Source organism: Hylobates moloch, unplaced genomic scaffold (assembly GCF_009828535.3).
Source record: "Hylobates moloch isolate HMO894 unplaced genomic scaffold, HMol_V3 SCAFFOLD_5, whole genome shotgun sequence".
NCBI lineage: Eukaryota > Metazoa > Chordata > Mammalia > Primates > Hylobatidae > Hylobates > Hylobates moloch.
This window is the reverse complement of record NW_026652280.1, coordinates 45,402,471-45,422,922: the sequence shown is the minus strand read 5'-3', so window position 1 is coordinate 45,422,922 and position 20,452 is coordinate 45,402,471. Positions and strand designations below refer to the sequence as shown.

Here is a 20,452-nt window from a genome sequence, read left to right as displayed (position 1 = left end):
GCGGGTGGCATGTCTTTTACACTTTTCTCCACCCAAGTGGTTTCTGAGCAGTAGAATAGAGATAATTGAATGCTGGTTCATGTTAGTATAAGACAGCCTCACCTGGGAAATTAGGTGAGTTCATCTCATGAACTCTTGGGATATTGCAGCAAGAAAGAGACGAAAATATTTAAGAGGGTCCTAATCTTGCATATTCCCTGTGTTCAGAAGCAAGTGAATCACATTGACAATCTACATGACAGAAGCAAATTATATGGGAAAATGTGTATATAAGCAGTTGCCAAGGTGATTAGCAGATAACCAAGACCCTATCCCCTCCTCACTCTGGGAATATGCCCCTATATGGACCATCCTTGAATGTTAAAACCCCAGGCAAAGGGATACCTCAAAGTTACCAAGGAATTAACAAAATTAATTCACCAGGAATTAACTAAAATTAAGCTTCTGCTTTCACTGAGTTCCATTTATTCTTCTTTTTCTCATTTCTTAGGTGGAAGCTTAAATTATTAAGACATTTTATCTTTAATATTAGCATGTATTGCCATAAATTTTCCTCAAAGCCTTGCTCAAGGTGCATCCCACACATTTTGATATGCTACATTATCATTTTATTCACGTCAAAATACTGTCTAATTTATCTTTGAATTTCTTCTTTCACCCATGGATTATTTGGATGAATGTTATTTAATCTTTAAGTACTTAGGGAATTTCCAGGCAACTTTCTCTTACAGATTTTTAGTTTAAACCCTTTCTGGTCAGGGAACATCCTTTGTATGTTGCATAGAGCCATACATATCACAATATCATATCTACACAGAGATTTAAAGCCCTACCATACAATGCTGTATTTTTTCAGCAGTCATACATATTTTAAATAATGCATAGAATAAAAATAATCTACTTATAATTTCTTTTGGTCTTTTTACATTACTGAAGCTCCAGATATCCTTGTAATATCATATCTATTCATACTGAAGAACTTCCTTCAGCATTTATTTTAGAATAGGCCTGCTGGAAATTAATTCATGGTTTTTCTTCATCTGAGAAAATCTTATATCACCTTTATTCTAAAAAAAAATGTTTCACTAGATAAACAATTATTTTATTTCAGCATTTTAGAAATTTTTGTCTTGTGGGCTTCATGGTTTCTGATTAAGTCTGCAGTAATTTCAAACACTGTTTGCCTACAAATAATGTGTAATTTTCCCCTGGCTTCTTTCAAGATGGTTTTCTTTCATTAGTTTCAATTATGAAGTGTTTGGGAATAATTTTTCTTTGAGTTTATCTTGTTTGCGTTCCACCAAGCATTTTGAATTGGCCTGCGAACAAATTTGGAAAACATTCAGCCATTATTTTTCTATTTTATTTTTATCTACCAATTCCTTTGTTTTCTCCTTCTATGATTCCACTGGCACAAATATTAGATCTTTTGACACTGTACTACAGATTCCTGAGTCTGTTTTTTTTAAATATTTTTTCAACTCTGTTTTTCAGCAAGGATAATTTCTACTGAGCTACTTTTAAGTTCATGGACTCTTTCATCTGCCATCTCCATTCTACTTTTGAGCCCACCCAGTGAATTTTTATCACATATTTTTAATTCAAATATTGACATTTGATTCTTTTGATAGTTTGTGTGCTGAAAAGGTCTATCTTTTCATTTATTTCAAGAGTGTTTGCATTTTCAATATAGAGCATGATTATGTTAGCTGCCTTTAAATCCTTTATAATTCCAACATCTGGTCCAACTCAGGGTTGACATCTATTGATTTTTTTCTTTTTTAAGATTTGTTCCCTTTTCATTGTTTTTATATGCCAAATAATTTCAGATGTAACCTGAACATTTTGAATACTATGTTGTGAAACTCTTAGTCTTGTTAAAATCCTCTGGAAAAAAATATTATATTTGGATAGCATGCAGTAAATCCCATTAGACTGACACCAAAAATTCTGTCTTGTCTTCACAGTTAATGATTCCAATGTCAGTTCAGTTTTTAAATTTTGATATGTTTCTTTGGTTCTACCCTGCATCCATGCAACTCAGAGGTCAGTCTTGGATTTGTGCAGTGGTTTATATCATATTTTAGTTCTCAAAGACTTTGCCATGGTGCTTTGCATATATTCTGCACATTCTTAGCTTGACAATGAACACAATTAATACAAGATTTAGGGGATCTTCTCTTTGGAATTTCCCTCACACTCTCTAATTCCCGACAGATTACTTTTTTTCTGATGTTTCTTGCCTGAAAACTTTGTTACTTCTTAGAGTTTTATTTATGTGCACTATTGCACAATTCCATGGGATTGAGGCCATCTCCAGGAAAATGTAGCCCTGAAAAAGAGAATCTCACACACACTCTTTTGCCACAGGGACCAAGGGAACTTCTGTTTTCTGTTCCTCTGGCCAGAGACAGGTTTTCCACTGAGTTTTTTAGGCCCCTCTCTGCTGGCACTGCCACCATCACATCAGCAGTGCAGCTCCATGAGCAGGGCTGCCCTCGTGCTAGGCTATTAGTGAAAATAGGAGGAAAAAAATAGACATGATGATCCCTCCACATTCTGCAGGTGTCAAGGAACCCTATTCCTGGTCCTGTGACAAAAAGAGCTTTTCTTCAGAATTTGTATTGTCTGCTCTCATTGTGCAGTTTCATGACTGAGGCTGCCCTTAGATTAAATCCAGTAGATGAAGCGGGGCAGGGCAAAGGAAACTCACCCCTTGTGCTGTGCACTTGCAGTTGACATCCATCCTCATTTTCCCTGCTATTGTTTGTTTTTCAGAGTCCTCAGGGAGTTATGTTGCATACTCCTTCCAGAGTTTTTAGTGCAATCAGTGGAAGGGATTTTTCATAATGAGCTTAGCCAGCACTGGAACCCTATGGTAGTTTTCTAGAAACAAAGACTCATGAGCCCCACCCTGACCCAGAATGTCCATTTTAGCAAGATCCTCAGCTGAGTGGTAAGCATGGTAATAGATGAGATGTCCTCAGCTAGATGACAAGAAAAAGATCAAAAAAAAAATTCTCAGAATCTTACTAACAAGATTCATGTAAAGTCCTCCAAGGTTCAAAATATCAGTTGTAATATACAAACAGACACATATACATTTTTAAATGAAAACTGTAATTATTGGCTGAGCGTAGTGGCTCACACCTGTAATCCTAGCACAGGATTAATCCTTGAGAGGCCAAGCTGGGCGGATCACCTAAGGTCAGGAGTTCCAGACCAGCCTGGCCAAAAGGTCAAACCCTGTCTCTACTAAAATCACAAAAAAAAATGATCCGGGCATGGTGGTGCATGCCTTTCGCCTGAACTGCTCGGGAGGCTGAGGCAGGAGAATCACTTGAACCTAGGAGGCGGAGGTTGCAGTAAGCCAAGATTGCGCCACTGCACTCCAGCCTGGGCAACAGAGCGAGACTCCCTCTCGAAAAAATGAAAAGAAAACTGTAATTATCATAATTCATTGGGAAAGGGGATTTAAAGCAAGAAATAGGCCAGGTGCGATGGCTCACACCTGTAATCCTAGAACTTTGGGAGGCAGAGTCAGACGGATCACCTGAGGTCAGGAGTTCAAGACCAGCTTTGCCAACACAGTGAAACCCCTGTCTCTATTAAATATACAAAAATTAGCCGAGCGTGGTTGTGGGTGCCTGTAATCCCAGCTACTCTGGAGGCTGAGGCAGGAGAACTGCTTGAACCTGGGATCTGAGATCACGCCACTGCACTCCAGCCTGGGTGGCAGAGTGAGACTCTGTCCAAATAAAATAAAAAGAAAAAAGAAATAAGTAAAATCACACATTATATAGAAATGGTAAATAAAATTACAATACATATACTTGATTATTTGTAAAGGCATAAAAATTATTATGTAGCAACATTGAGAAATGTTAATTGCAATAATTTTAATAAAAATGGCAGAATTAAAAGTTATATTTTAAACCATAACTCTAAAAAATATGCTAGGTATTATATTTTTTTAAATAATCCATTCATTAGGCATGATGAATGGCAAGAGAACTAGAATGGATGAACAGGATGGCAAGAGAACTGAAATCCAAGATAAAATGGTTATAGAAAAGGGAAAATTCTAAGCGAGTCAGGTTATAGTGGACTCCCTAACATCCGTTTGCCCTCTGCTTCTCAACAGCCACCCAGTGATTATTTTTGGAGGTCTCATTTGTGTATATAGACTGGTTAAAATATAGACTCTGAACTCAATCAAAACTCACAAGAAATTGAAGTTGTATAAAACCTAAGATTACTTAATTTATACTGGGAAATATACTGTTAAATAGTGCCATCATTGGCAACAGTTCAACCCGTGAATTCTCTCTGGTCAAGGCAGTTAGAAACGCAAATAATTAAAAGGGGTTAAATATTGATTTAAAGAGGTTAAAATAATGGCAAGTATTTAAGGGTTCTCAGGCTCTTATGGATGTAAATATTTTCCTCAATAATAGGGATAACCCTTCAGGAAACACTAAGTTCCTCAGTTATCAAGACAATATATTATTCTATGGGCACATCCAATATTTATATCTTTAATTCATAGTTCTATGGCTGACAAAAAACTTATTAACACTTTCTATGTTAATTTAAAAAGCTCTTGTTATCAATTGTGAAGCTGTTCAGTCACAAGAAGTTAAAGTTGGAAGGCATAAAAGATCATATACTTCTTAATATTAAATTTCCATTTAACATATACTAATGTACAATTATTTGCTAAACTTTTGTGACAGGACAAAGATCTTTAAGTATGAGTCATTAAGCATGTTGAGCATTCCAAGTGTATAACCCTTCCAAGAAACATTGTCTGTAATTTCCAGTTTCAATTACTTTAAAGTAGAATGGGAAGTAAAGCAATTACTTTAAAGTAGAATGGGAAGTAAAGCAATCTAAGTAGTTCAGAATTCGAAGTTCTCTTTTCTTCCCATAGGTCTTTTTAGTAACTCACCCTTATTTTGAGTCTTTGTAATGCACTGAATTTAAATTTCGCACTCATTTTCTCAGTTTATGATATATTTAAATCATATAATTATAAGGGAAACTAGCAAAAAATAGTATGGGAAAAACATAACCAATGCTATGCCTGCAACTCTATTGTATGTGCACAAAGTGCAAATAACTACAGAGCAGATCACTATGAGTGAGCCTGTCCATGCCCTGGGTATCAGTCATTATGTTATACAGAAGAAAGAGAAAGTTAGTGTTAGTTCACTAGTGAAGCTCTATTTAAAAAGCTTTTAGTAAGTTTTCAAGCAAGTTACAGTCTGGTCCTACAGTGTTATAGCCATTCTTTCACTTTAAAGTGACTTTGGATATCACTGTATTGATTAACTATGTTGATTAAGTTTTAATTTTAGAGAGTGACCTTTTTTATTTGAAAATACTAGGCATTTACAACAAAGTAATGCAAATTAGCTAAAGGGTACTTACTTATAACACCTAATTTTTACATTAGAGCACCATTTATAGTGGAATAGACATATAAATTGTTTATGTAAGGACAGAGAAAATTTAAGAAAAAGTTTTTTCTTGTTGTAGTAGAAAAGCATGCCCCCTCTGCTATCTTATCATGAATTTGTAGAAAAATCCTCCTTTACAGTGGAGGTTGCAGTGAGCCGAGATCGCAGCACTGCACTCCAGCCTGAGTGACAGAGTAAGACTCTGTCAAATAAAAGAAAGGAGGGAAGGAAGGAAGGAAGGAAGGAAGGAAGGAAGGAAGGAAGGAAGGAAGGAAGGAAGGAAGGAAAAAAATCCTCCTTTAATAGGTAGTTCAAGGTAAATGTCATCTTACCCTGTTCAAATTACTGCTAATTATGAATTACATATTCTAAATTAGTAAGAACAAACAAATAATCAAACTAATTGATTGTGATGGTAGCTTTTACAGAGAAAAATGAGCAACAACATAGCAAAAATTCTTTCTTGGCCTCAGGTAAACAACAATGAGCATGTAAACAGAGAGTGCTTAGAGAACAATGACCCACATCTGATATTCAAATAAACCTTTGATATTAGATTTGAAAAATCTCATCTAATTAGGTCAATTGGGTAGAACATGGCACTAGTATGACCAGGCTAGGCCTTAGATCCCCATATGTGCCACTTAGCTTTACCCCATGGCCCTAGATTAAACCCCTAAAACCCTTCAGCCATCTGGCAACTGTAGTTACATCCAGTGAGAACCAATAAGGTTGTTCCTTATTCTCAAAATTAGTCTTTCAACCTCTTAAATTTATTCTCTGAATTTTTCTCAACCTTCCAATTTTCTAACAGCTCCAAAACACTTCAAAAACTCGTAACTGTGAGAATAACTATCACAAATGAATATTTGATTAAAATTAGAAGGAGTGGAACATAAGAGGCTATTGAATAAACCTCAGATAGAAAGGAAGAAAATCAAAATAAAATCAACGTAGAGAGGAGAGACTAATTTACAATTTCCTCCAGTATCTTGACAAAAGAAAAAGACTTGCCAATTACTGCTATTTTTTATATTCTATTCCCCAAATGTTAGGCAGATCTTCTTCAAAATGTGTAATATTTAAATAAGTTAAAAAAATAAAATTATAGAATGGTTATTTCTAATAAATGAGAACAAATATTATATTGTTATATTTTCTTGTAAGTTTTCAAAAATCCTTTAATGTAAATTAATTATAATTGTGAGAATAACAATTTCCTTGATATGTGTACTTGTCTTTCTCCATCCTACTGCTAAAACAGTAAGCTACCTTGTATTCTACTCAAGAGATGAATGGAATATAATGAAATAAATAATGTTCAAAAATAAAAACATTTAGAGAAAAATCAAAGTAACTTTTATATACATACATATTCCTAATGAGAGTCATTAGTCACTAAATATGTCAAATAATCTGTGAGAGCTTACATCTTTTACTAAATTATAGACCATCTCATCAAAAACCATAGAAATGGCAATACATAAGGTATTAGAGAAAAAGAACATTTAAGCTATTTTCACCTGTATCCTAAACCCCAAATAATCTTGGTCAAATACGCTTGTTAAAAATTGACCTGTTAATTACACACATGTTTTTGGTAAATTTTACATTAAAGAACTATGTATCAGTTCCATTTTACTGTGTAACAAATTACCACAAATTGAATGGCTTACAACTTCTCAAACATTATCTCATTTTCTGTGGGTCAGAAGACTGGCATGTTTTAACTGGGTCCTCTGCTCAGGTTCTCATAAAGCTGAAATCAAGGTGTCAGCCAACTGCATTCTCATTTGGAAGCTCCACTAGGGAAAATCCACCTCCAAGTTCCCTTAGGCTGCTGGCAGAATTCATTCCCTTGTGGTTGTAGGACTACAGTCCCCATTATTGTGCTCATTGTTAGCCAAGTGTACCCTCAGCATGGAGAGACTGCTCTCAGCTCTTAACCACATGCCCCCATTCCATTTCAGCAAGAGAGAACCTCTGCAACAAGTACATTTTAGGTTTCAAACCACCCTGACTTCCTCTTCTTGGACTAGCCAGGAAAATACTCCCTGCTTTTAAAAGGCTAATGTGATTAAATCAGATCCCCATGAAACGCCCCCCTTTCTTAAAGTCAGCCTTACCATATAACATAATAATTATGAGAGTTGTAGGGCTCGTCATGTTCACAGATGCTGCCCACACTCAAAGGAGAAGGGATTATAGAAGGGTGGGGGTCATCTGAGACTCATCCTGGAATTCTGACTACCACAATGTACAAAACACTGAAGAACCCTTCATGGTACATAGAGGCATATGGTTATTGCCAGGGTTTGAATGTGTTCCCCGAAGTTCCTGTGTTGGAGACTTAATCTCCAATGCAACAGTGTTGAGAAGCGGAACCTTCAATAGGTGATTAGGTCATGAGGGCTCTTATTTACTTATATTTTTTATTTTTATTTTTTCTTTTGAGATGGAGTCTCACTCTGTCGCCCAGGCTGGAGTGCAGTGGTGCAATCTCAGCTCACTGCAACCTCCGCCTCCCAGGTTCAAGCGATTCTCCTACCCCAGCTTCCTGAGAAGCTGGCACCATAGGCACGCGCCACCACGCCCAGCTAATTTTTGTATTTTTAGTAGAGCCGGGGTTTCACCACGTTGGTCAGGATGGTCTCGATCTCTTGACCTTGTGATCTGCCTGCCTCGGCCTCCCAAAGTGCTGGGATTACAGGCGTGAGCCACTGCGCATGGCTTCTGTTCTTATGAATGAATTAATGTCATGATCTCTGGAATGAGTTCCTAATAAAATAATGCCTCTAGACCCCTTCCCTTCTCTCTCACAAAAGGGCTCCCTTCTATTTTCTGACATGGGATGAGGCAGCAAGAAGGCTTCTTGGACTTCCCAACCCTCAGAACTGTAAGAAATAAATCCTCATTCTTTATAAATTAACCATTCTGTTATAACAACACAAAATGGACCAAGACAGGTATAAAATCAAAGAAGTATAAGCAAGAAAAAATAGGGTAAAATTTAGAATATTGCATTCAAGCATGAACTTCATGTTTTGAGAAGCATTTGAAACATTCATTTTACTTTTAAAAGGTCCATATTTAAATAAGTACTCCATAGAGAATTCTCCACTTGAGTTTTTAGAAGGATTTCTCCAATGGGAAATCTTTGTAGTTGTGAATGTACTAATAACTAAGAGGTCAACAATTATTCCTCCTTAGTTTCCCTCTACATATAAAAATATTTTATTACAAGATAACAGAAAATATCTTAGCTGATTGTAAAGTCTTAACTTCAATGTTCTCTGAGAGGCAATATGGTGTTATAGATTAGAATAAGGTATTCAAATTGGTATGTGTACACTCAGGCAGTGCATAAAATAACCTATTGAGGTGAAGAAGGAAATGTTAAAACTTGGATTTATATGTATTTTAATCTCAGCCCAATATGTTTGTACTTTTAAATATAGTTTATAATGGGTTAAGTATTGGTACAGTGTTATATAGATGTAGTTTATAAAAGTGTACATATTGGGGGAATTTTTTTAGCAATTGAGTTACATTATCATAAGAATTTGGAAACCAGTGATTTAAAGCAAGGGCTTTAGAATCCAATTGAAATGGTTCCTTGTCCCAAGCTGTGTAATTTTTAGAAATTCACCTTGATGTAAACCATAATCTTCACATAAGTATAATAAAAAGTGTTAATACCACAGGAGTATTGTGAAGATTAAAGGGACTTTTTGTTTCAAATTATTAGCCCAATCATTAACCTGTAATAAGAACTTGATAAATATAAGACATCTATATAATGTTCTTATTAATTGCATTACATTCAACACTTGCAATGGCCTAAAGAAAGTAGTTTTCCCATTAAAGAGCTCAAGAGCAGGAACAAAATCAGCTGTTTTTTAGCCTTAAAGAGTGCCCGCCCTTGTATACTGTTGGTGGGACTGTAAAATGGTCAAACTGCTATAAAAATAGTAGAGTGGATCCTCAAAAAATTAGAACTACCATATGATCCAGCAAACCTGCTTCTGTGTACATATCCAGAAAAATTGAAAGTAGGATTTTGAGGAGATATTTGCCCATTCATATTCGCAGTGGCACTACTCACAATAAAAGAAGTACAAGCAACCCAAATGGCCATCAACAAATGAATGGACAAACAAAATGGCATATACCTACAATGGAATATTATTCAGCCTTTAAAAGGAGGAAAATCTTGTCACATATAATTATAACATGGATGAATCTTAAAGACATCATGCTAGTAAAATGAGTCAGTTATAAAAAGACAAATTCTGTATGATTCCACTTATATGAGGCACCTAAAGTAGTTCAATTCATATAATCAGAAACTAGAATGGCACTTCACCAGGTGATGGAGAGAAAGGAAAAAGGGGAATTGTTGTATAATGTAGTTTCTGTTATGCAAGATGAAAAAGCTCTGGAGATCTGTTGCAAGACAATGTGAATATACTTAACACTACTTAAGTCTACAATGTAAAATGATTAATATGGTAACTTTTATGTAGTGTGTTTTTTATCACAATTAAAACACATAGTTGGATGGATGGACAGTTGGACAGATAGATATAGATGTAGATAAAACTAAAAAGCTCTTGTGTGATGGTAAATAAGAAGCTGTTGTATAATGTCCCATTATGTCGTGTCAGATTGGGAAGTGATTTTTATTTATTCCATTAATACTGAACATCAAAATGTATCACCCATTATGCCAGGTACTAGAGATTAAATCTTTCTTCAAAATAGTTTTGCGGAAATTTAACAAATTATCAAGCAATAGGCATATTTTATTATATGGCGAGAATCTGATGGCTTCTAGAAATATTAGTTTAGTAGAATCAACCAACAGTTGAACGTTGACTATAAGAGAGAGAAATCAAGGCTGCCATACAAATTTCACCTTGTATGGGTAAGTAAACTTGTGCTGCTATCCATGGAAAGAGGGAATAAGAAAAAGATGTGTCAGCTCGGAGGACCTCGGATGGGAAAATGGAAGGAAGAAAAATATGTTTCTAGACATACTTAATTTGAGATATTTTGGAATATCTTGGTGGAAACACCCAATAGAAAATCCAAAATACAGCTGACCCTTGAACAACCTGGGGTTAGGTGTACTGAGACCCTCTGCAGCTGAAAACCTGCATATAATTTTGCTCCCCCAAAACTTAACTACAATAGTCTACTGTTGACTGCAAGCCTTAGCAAAAAGATAGTCTATTAAGCCATGAATAGACTAGTAGCTGCATAGATTTTAAGCATTCATGGCATATATTTTTCTTAGATTTTTTTATATTTCTAGATTATGCAGTTTATCTGAGAGTTTTTTCAAATTGTTATAAGTTTCCAAAAATTTTCCAAAAATCCACATATTAAGTGGACCCAGGCAATCCTGACCTGTGTTGTTCAAGGATCAACTGTACAGATTTGGACTTCAGAAGATATACATTATGTCACCAGAACAAAGGCCTAACTGAAGTCATAAACAGGGGCACAGTTACCCAGGACAAAATATAGAGTTAGACAAGAAATTCAAATATATCTTAGCAAAATAATTTAATTTCAAGGATAAAGAAGTAAACAATTCATGAAATTTGGGAGAATCAATTTGCCTTAGAATTTTACAGAGCACACACAATATCTATAATGTTCTGAGAGAAAAAGTAAAATACAGAATCTGCATCTGGTTAGTTGTCCTTCAAGGATAAAGGTAAAAGACAAATATTTTCAATTGTATATAAAATTCAAAGAATAGAGTGCATGGACCTACTTTAGGAAAAAAATGATGAACTGTAATTAGAATCAATCAAATCAAGGAATTCAGAGGTAAAGGAAACCAGATAACAAAACAGATAATAAACATTTAAATAGGAAAATAATGTTTAAAATGAAATTATATAATTTAACATTAATATCAACAACCCTGACAACACAAACATAATTATAATATAATGAATATAATAAATTATAATATATAATAAGTATAATATAATAAGTGAAATGAAATGTAAACCAGGATCTAAGAAACAAGGAGGTGGGAAGAAGTGAAAATATGCTTGTTTCTCATTTATCATTAGAGAAAGTCAGTAATACTTATAAAATGGAAATTTGTAATTGGTAAAATAAGTGTAATTCAACATCCTAGTTTTTCTTAATCTTTTTCACTAACTTTAGCAATAAATATCTTTGAGAAGAAACATTTATCTATTAGTAATTCATTAAATTTTATGTATTTCTTCTTTTGTTGCATTGACAATCTTATATTTTCTTATTCTTACTTAAATTAGCATATCATCATCATCCTAGTTTTGGAAAATTATTTGTGCCTGTCCATATACAACTATCAGTCATTTTATCGACTCTTCTTTTGGCATATATTTCTAGAGAGGAATCTAGAATGATGTTCATAATTAGCTTATGGTGATTATATTTTGATGAGACATTTGGTATCACTTTTTCTTTATTTCTTTCCTTTTCATTTAACTTTTTTAAAAAACTGAGACAGTATCACTTTTACAACGACAGTCATTTTTTCTTCCAAAAATGGAGTAGGTAGAATAAATCTTACTAATACATATGTATATAAATACATACAAGTATACCTTGTATTTCTTTCTTTTATTTTTTTATTTTTTTTGAGATGGAGTCTCACTCTGTTGCCCAGGCTGGAGTGCAATGGTGCGATCTCGGCTCACTACAACCTCCCCCTCCCAGGTTCAAGCAATTCTCCTGCCTCAGCCTCCCGAGTAGCTGGGACTACAAGCACATACCGCCATGCCCAGCTAATTTCTTTTGTATTTTAGTAGAGACGGAGTTTCACTGTGTTGCCCAGGCTGGTCTCAAACTCCTGAGCTCAGGCAATCCGCCTGCCTCGGCCTCCCAAAATGCTAGGATTACAGGCATGAGCCACCGCACTTGACCTTGTATTTTAGCTCCGTGTTGCAGTGTGATTTTGAGTTCACAAAATATACCTAATTATAATTACATTGTGATTTTCATGTTCTATTAATCATATTTTAAACAACTTTTTTTTTTTTTTTAGCATTTACTGTGTGCCCGGCATATGCTACATATACCACATGCTTGTGTGTATGCGTGTGTATATGTATGTGTATATATGTGTGTATATGTATATATAGTATATGTTAGTATATATTATATACACTACTAATTATGCAAAACTAGTAAGACTAGTATTAATACTAACATTTTACAAAGAGGAAACTGCATCTTTAGTTAAACTTTAGCCGACCCAGAACTCCAGTAAATGTCAGAGACAGGATTTAAATTGTGCTCTAAAATCTACACTCTACTCACTATGCCATGTTTCTTGCCATTTATGCTATCCATGAAGTTTGTTTTATCTTGTTATCTAAAGATTGGAAAAATGAATATAACCTAAAACATAGTAGATTCACATTCATCTTTCCCAGTAGGACCAAAAAAAACAAAAAACAAAGAGTGAAAGTCTTAGCAAATACAACAGCTATTAAGAAAAGGTCTTTATAGACTTGACACAAGATTAAAGTCCTTGAAAGTTCTCCTGCCATATGCCAGTATTTTCTTCTTCATCATTCCTCCGTCTTATGCAGTGAGTCTGGAGAGTAAACCCATAGGGAGCAGGATCCCAGCAGACTAAGGAAGATTATAGAAGAAATATATACGAGTGCCAAATCTTGCCCCATCTCCCTACTGTGGCTACTAATAGGACAAGGAAGAACCAATGGAAAAATAAAACCTGGTATCTCAAGAAATAAGAGTGGGATAGTCTTCATACTCTAACAGGGTCATATTTCCTCTTTGTATTCAGAGGAAATCTCCTGCCCCTTAATACTCAAGCCAGAGTGGCCTTTACTACTGGTCCCTACTGTTCCCTGAGAGCTGACCTGTGCTGGGGACTTGTCATAGATGATTTATTCTTCACAACTCCACAAAGAATCACTAAGTCAGCTAATAGGCCACATTGCTGATATTCATTCTTGGGACCTATTTGACCCCCAAATCCTATACTACAGGATCTCCCAAAGTATTTTAATGAAAAGAAAAATGCATGGGCTATCAAAAGCAATGTCCACTGCAGAAGCAAAAATGTGCTTCCATCTCAGTGACTACTGTGATGATTTGTCTTTGTGTCATAGATACAAAGTATCATGATAAATAACTGGGTCTGTAGCAGATTCCAGATCGAGGCCTAATATAGGTGCCTTAGGCATAAAGTTAGGCCAGGTGGAAAGGTATACAGGACTTCTCATGGGGTATTATTTCTTTCACTCTGATGTAGCATAAAGGATTTATGACCAAAACCACGGTCAGAAAAATAACAAAAACAGTTACTGTTTATGAGTCAGTCCATGAATATTCATTACAATCACTGTACAGTAATCAATTAGTAGTATGCACAGCAAGAACAATATGAAATCTGAGGCTACAGATTGCAGAACTGAATAAATCATCATTTGTAAATGACACAACTAAAGGTAATGCATTTTCCTTTCTGGATGGAAATTCATTTTATGACCTGTATTGGAATAAATATAAGAAAGAAATATATATAAGAAAGGCATAATTTAGGCCTTTGTGTCTGTTCGTATAAATATAGGTCAAGAAAAGTATTACATCTTTTGATTATACAGTTTCAATATTCATATTCATTATTTTCTTTGCTTGATATTGAAAGACAAAAACATGAGCTTACCAAATTCCTAATGTTTTATACAATGCAGTGGACTTTTTAAAAAGGGCATTTAATAAATTTTCTGCTTTTCTAAGTTTACCATTCACAATATCAAATGGTATAATGTGTTCTGGTAGTTTAAATTGCAAGTGTGATGTTTCCACTAATTGTTGCCAGAAAACGTTAATCAGGATCAAAAGCTTCTAAAAACAAACTAAACTGGAACTATCAAATGTGTAAAACAGAGTTACCATAGTTAAGTGAGTTTAAAACTATCGCTACTTAAAAGTTGGATGTAATCAATGTCAACCATTTGCTATATCGTTTTCAGAACTGTTTTAAGTCATTCATCATTTCATTCTTCTAAATTTCTGACACTTTTAATGAAAGAATGTATAAAAATAACAGTGGTACTATCTAAAAAGCAGATGGGTTGCTCAACAAACTGCATATGCGCGTGCGCGTGCGTGTGCAGTGCAGGCGGGCTTGCAAAAGCACAGGTCCCACACCAGGCCTAAAATGGCTGAGTTGTCGGATGTTGTTGCTTGGTGACCAAACAGAATCTACTCCATCGAAAAGCAGTCTAAACATCAGTGACAGATATGTCCCCTCAGGTTTAGACATGACCAGGACAAATATTAAAGGACATATTTATCCTTCCCAGTAGTCAATATTTTTAAGTCAGTTGTAACTTGCTCGATTTTATCATCAGTTAAATTTAGGCTTTAGGGGGAAGAGTAGTTGGAAAGCTACATTACTTTTGGGAAAACAAGAGTAGAACCAAGCTTCTTTAACTATGAGACTTAAAGATAGTCTTGTTTCATTTAAGTCTATGTGGTGTGTCTACTCTGTTCTAGTATAACCTCCCAGGTGCCATCAGTCTCTCTTTCTTTCATTAAACTAAAGTAGATAATTAGCCTCAGCCTGTCCTCTTCCCTTTTCTCATTCCCTTTTCGCAGTAGTAATGATGTCTAATTATCAGCAGCAGTGGATTACTGCAACATCAAGAGCAAAGCATCTCTTACTGACAGCAAAGCCAGCCGCGAACCCTCAAACCTCGAGCAACTAAGAATGATTCTTAGTCTGCACGAAAATACCATTCAAATACAGTATTTTATTTTGATCAATATATGCCTTGGAATTAAGAGAGAATATATTTTTGTCTTCTTGGTGACTGTACTCCTACCATCGGAATGAAAAACGTATCGTTAAGGAAGGAATAATTTGAGATGTAGAGAAACACATGATAAAAGGGGATCCTTTATTTTTTAACTCATTGAAGTGATGATTGGCTGTCTCTCAGAGAAGGAGGAGCCTATAATTCTATGTCGGGAGCAGTATAAAAATTTTATAAAGAGCAATAGACGAGTTCATAAATTAAAAACCTCTTCAATATTTCAAAACAGGCTTGAATGAAAAGCAGAGCTCTTAAACACTACATGAGAACCATTATCTAAGAATCACCTGATGAATTATATTCTCTCCCATAAATATATGGAATCTTTACTGAATAGAGAAACACGTGTTACTTTAATATTATCCCTGAAGTTGTCACTCTATACTAGATGTCTTAGCAGTAATTCTTTAGCTATTCTGCATAAATTTTTGACTGAAAATAGTGGCATATGAATGCGTGAATGCTAGTTTGAATAACTGACATTTATGATGATCTTAGTATCTCTAAAATTGTTCTGAATTTATGTTATTTAAAATAGTTAATCCTTTAAAAGGACACATATGTTAGTACATATAGTGGGTGTAGTCAAATCCATATGAGTATAAACTCACTGTACCAATATCCACGTGAAGCTATCTGGCAGTTAGAGGGACCTAAGTTTAACATAAAAGGAATGAAAAATAAACTTCCCAAATAACGGTGTTTCTTTAAAGCATATATGATATTATGAAATAATACCTTAAGTAAAGATATTTTAAATGATTTTATCCATTCAGTTAGCTCAGTTTTGTCCAAAGGAAAATGCATGTTTATGTTTTGAATTCAAACAATAAATTATTTTTCTACATCATTTCTTGATATTATTCCCAATACAAATTAATCAAAGCACTTCATTCTGTATATCAGATTTCTGGCTCATCCAGATGTAAATAAACCTCAGTTCTAATTCATGCCAATCTAGTCCTCATTATTTAGGAAAGCCAGACAATAATCTCACCATTGTCTTTAGTAGTGCCACATGCTAAAGGAGAAGACACCTTTATAGGTCCATCTCTTAGAAATCTCCCAACAATAGTACACTGTTAAAAAAAAAAAAAAAAAAAAAAACAAAAAAAAAACCACCACCACCACAGAACTTTTACGTGTTTCCATTTCACTTTTATTTTTGGTTCCCAATTTCTATATAAATTCTAAAATAAATATACATCCTTCAAACAACTATTTCTAATTAATCTCAGGAAACCATAAACTGATTTCCAAACCTAAAAGACCCTTCCAAATAATGCTTTAAAAAATAACTTTTCATGCACATATTTCCAATTTAATATATTATACCTCCATTAGAGATAGAATAGCTTTCAAAGCGTCTCCTTTCTAGCATCCTCCACGAATACTGCACGGGAAAACAGTTGCCAGTACAGGAGGGGGGAAAGGAGGAAATGCTCAAGAAACCCCAAAGCGAGGCAAAAATACAAAGGATGCCAGATAGCCTCCTCCATCCCTACTCCAGGCGAGTACCCACCGTGGCATGATGCAGAAAGGTCTCCTGCATCAGATCTGCCATCCTACTTGTAGCCCACAGTTCCCATCTTCTTGTGAAGGAAATCGATGCTGCTGCGGCTCCCCAGCCCCACTGGCATCTGCAGCGTGAGGCTGAGGTGCATTGGGCTCTCAATGCCAGTGCCTCGCGGCGCCTGGGCTAGAGCTTTGTGGCCATGAGACTAGAGCCACCCCACAAAGAGGAACAAATACACACACCATTCGATAGCGCCTAAACCCATCTTTCTTTGTTGTTCATCTTCTAGCTGCGGCTTTATTTGTGGAAGAGGGAAGTGAGGAAGGGAATGGGGGGGCGGGGAGGAGGAATCTCCAGGACCTTATCTGCAATCTCAACAGTCGCGGCAACGATCTCTGGGAGTGATCGAGGCATTCGGGCTGCCCCGTGCCTTCCGGGCGGCGATCTAAGGATAAAACCTGACAGTGTCCTGGGGAAAACCCCACATCCATCGCTAGCGCCACATTCGGGCTTTATGCCAATAAGGAGACACTATAGACTATCGATCAGACTCGTCTGCTCTCAGAGCGTGCGGCCGGGCTTCCAGCCTGGCCTTTATGCACAGTGGCGGCGGTGGGACACGCGCCAGGCGCCCAGAGAAGGACATGGGACAATGGCCCAGCCCAAGGACGCCAGACGCCGCCGCCCGACCCGGGGAAGGAAGCTCTTGCAGCCGGTCCGGGAACCCGAGGCGGGGAGGGAGGCCAGCTCTGGAGGTGCGCTGCCGCTTTAAAATAAAGGACTACAAAGACTGCACAGTGGGGAAAACGCGCCTGGCTAATGCGAGTGGGGACGACTTGGGGAGGGGGTTGAGGAAGGTAGGGGGCACACGAGCCAACGGCGGCTCACGGCTCCCCCTCTCTCCCGCCTCTCTCCTTCCTCCCTCCCAGCCGGGCTGCTCCGGCAGACAAATAACAGAGGAAGGCGAGTCACTCACCGTGGTCTTGACAGGCACGTAGAGCACTTGCTTGGCGCCGCCGCCTCCCCCGCGGACCTCGTCCGGCTGGCCCAGCTGGAAGCCCTTCGATTTGACCCAGAATTTAAATTTGGCGTTGTCCGTGGAGCTCGACTCGGAGCCATTGAGGAGCTGGACGATCCGTTCGTATTTTTTACGGGTCACCGTCTTGGTCTTGCCTGAGTCCCCGTAAGTCCTGAGGCACCAGTCCTGGAACTGGCGGTACATGTCGCGCTCGCTCTCCATGTTCCCCGCGCCCGGCCCCTGGCCGGATGCTCCCAGCGCACTTCGCACCTGTTCACCCTGGGCTCATGAAAAATGCAGCCCCGGCCACGTTGCAGGGATGCGAGGTCCTGGCCGCCGCGGGAGCCTGCTTTGGGTGGGGGAAGGGATGGGAAGAGGGGAGGAGGGTCCGGTTGGGCACCAGCAATCAATGCCCTGTGCTACCAAGTCTGGTCCATTCGTAATTGCAACAGCTGTCTCGGACGTTTTTCCTGTTCCCTTAGCGGTCGGTCTCTTTAATATTTTGTGACCAGGACCATCCCAACACCATTCTGGCCCAGAGGAGCTGGGTTTTGAATAATTAAAATCCCATTCCTTGGTTTATTAAAAATCCCAATATTGAATTGGGGTGGTCCCTAGACGCCTCGCCCCCGGGCTGCGTCCGGGGCTGGGCAGGTGGAGCGCAGCGCCGCCTCCCCGCGCGCGCCCCAGAAGCTTCCCCAGCCACTGGCCCCGTGGTCCAGGAGTGAGGGCTGAGCCTCTCCCGAAAGCAGCCGCCCGCCCAGCGCCTTTGAGCCCCGAAGGGCACACGGGTCCCGGATCTCTCCTTCCTCCTGGGTCCTGCTTTGACCTTCCCCACGACGGGTGTTAAGGGACTAGAAAGAGAGAAAGTTCTTACCTGTCATGTTTTTAAACCTATCAAATTCTGTTTTACAGAATTTTTTATCAAGATATTTTAAAAAATGGTTTAAAATGTCATTTCTTCAGATGCATTTTGAATAAATTCCAGCCCTGTATGTAGATTCTACGAGTTAAGTCCCAGAAATTAGCAAAGCATTGATGGAGATTTGGCCATAGTTCTACAGGATAGATTGTAGTGCCCCAAACAGATATCCGTTCCAGGGGGATGTGGGTAACCGAAGGCAGGCCGCTGGCGGCGGGTATCCCGAATAATGATGGGACCCCCAGACAGGACTCCTCTGGTTTCTGCTGAACAAGACATAGAAGTAAGTTTAGGATACAGATGCTTGAAACCCTTTGCACGAAATTAAAATATATAGAGAAAGATCATTTTCCCCTTGCTTGGTCACAGTTTGCAGTTCACACGGGAGGTTTCAGTTGTCTATTTTCCCCCTGCCACGTCATGGACACCCCCTCCACTGCTCTGAGTAGCCAAATATGAGTTCCTCTGGACTATTTTTCCAAGCAGATGAAGTCAGCAGTTGCTCCATTCACGACTTCCATCCATTTGTTTCCAGAGCTGGAAATAGGGGAGTTCCCATCCTCCTCGCGCGGCGGCTGCGGCCGCTCCTCTTTATTCTACTCTCAGCCGAGGCCCGCGCCCGTCCCGGGGAGCGGCGCTGACAGGAAAACGGCCCGACCAGTGCCCGGCGCCTGGGCTGCGTCCGAGCCCACCTTCTTCCCTCGTCGTAGTCTCCCAGACTAAAGCCCGGAAAGGGAACGCGAGATGTTTGCGCTCACCGCGCTGTAGCTGGTCCTGGCACTTGCAAAATGGTCAGTGGCTCCTGCTCGGCCAGGCTGAGTGTGTGCGTGTGTGTGAGCAAGGGAGCGAGGGTGTGCGGTGTGCAGGGGGTGCGCTGTGTGTGCGCGCGTCTCCGGGAAGGTCTCGCGGCGGCTGGAGCCGGGACTGACAGCCCGGGCGGAGCGCAGGCAGCTCCACACACTAAACCTCTCGCCTCTCCCCTCACCCCCACCCCTCCCACTCCCCTCTCCTCCCCCCACCCTCCCCGGCCCCTTCCAAGCTCTCTGATTGGCCAATGGGACAAAAGTTTCTGTGGAGACGGCTGGGCGCTGACGTCACGGGCAGAATTGTCCCATTTAGGGATCCCGGGGGCAGTGCGCATGCTGCAGGCTGCAGGTTAGAGGCAGAAGGAGGTAGCAGCGGGCCCGGCGGCAGCCAGGTGGCAGAAAGGAGCACGAGGCATCCAGGTGGGGGGACGACTCCAGCAGGGTTTCCATGGAGATTCCTCTGGGTCTAGCCTAAAAACAGCAGATCAGCTGACACCATTAGCTCAGGACCTAATTACTGCTTATTGGAGCAACAAATGAGGGAAAGGGCCAGCTGCAAAGGAAGAGTTTTTATCCCCCCACCCCATTCCCCCATCTCCTCCTTTCTCCCCCTCTCTCCATCCCTCTTGAGTCCCGGGTGAATTCTCATTAACTTGCAAGATTCCTGCAACAACAGCTCCCCTTCTCCAGAGGCCACCCCGACTGCTTTTATTCTTTTCCTTCTTTTGTATTAAAAAGAAATGCTAAAATAAATCAGTTGTTCTGAGTCCTTGAATTTTTGTTCAATACATATTAGACCATAGAGCTCAGAGAAGACACTGTCCAATGAAGTCACAAGTGAATCTAATACAAGGGACACAGG

At 38.7% G+C, this 20,452-nt stretch overlaps 1 protein-coding gene across 7 annotated transcripts in view; it reads right to left on the bottom strand.

Moving 5' to 3' along the window:
• NOL4 (nucleolar protein 4) overlaps window positions 1-20,038 on the bottom strand; it is a 384,554-nt gene extending 364,516 nt beyond the window's left edge. Inside the window, exons 1-2 of one of the 7 annotated variants that reach the window (XM_058438485.1) lie at window positions 18,740-20,038; window positions 17,821-18,211 (exon numbers count right to left, since the gene is read on the bottom strand). In XM_058438485.1, the coding sequence (XP_058294468.1) occupies window positions 17,821-18,084 (264 nt within the window). In that variant the 5' untranslated portion in view covers window positions 18,085-18,211; window positions 18,740-20,038. Of the gene's footprint in view, window positions 1-17,820 lie in introns of all 7 variants that reach the window. The other 6 variants (XM_058438486.1, XM_058438488.1, XM_058438487.1 and 3 more) reach the window with 6 other exon arrangements.
• Window positions 20,039-20,452: the final 414 nt, after the last annotated feature.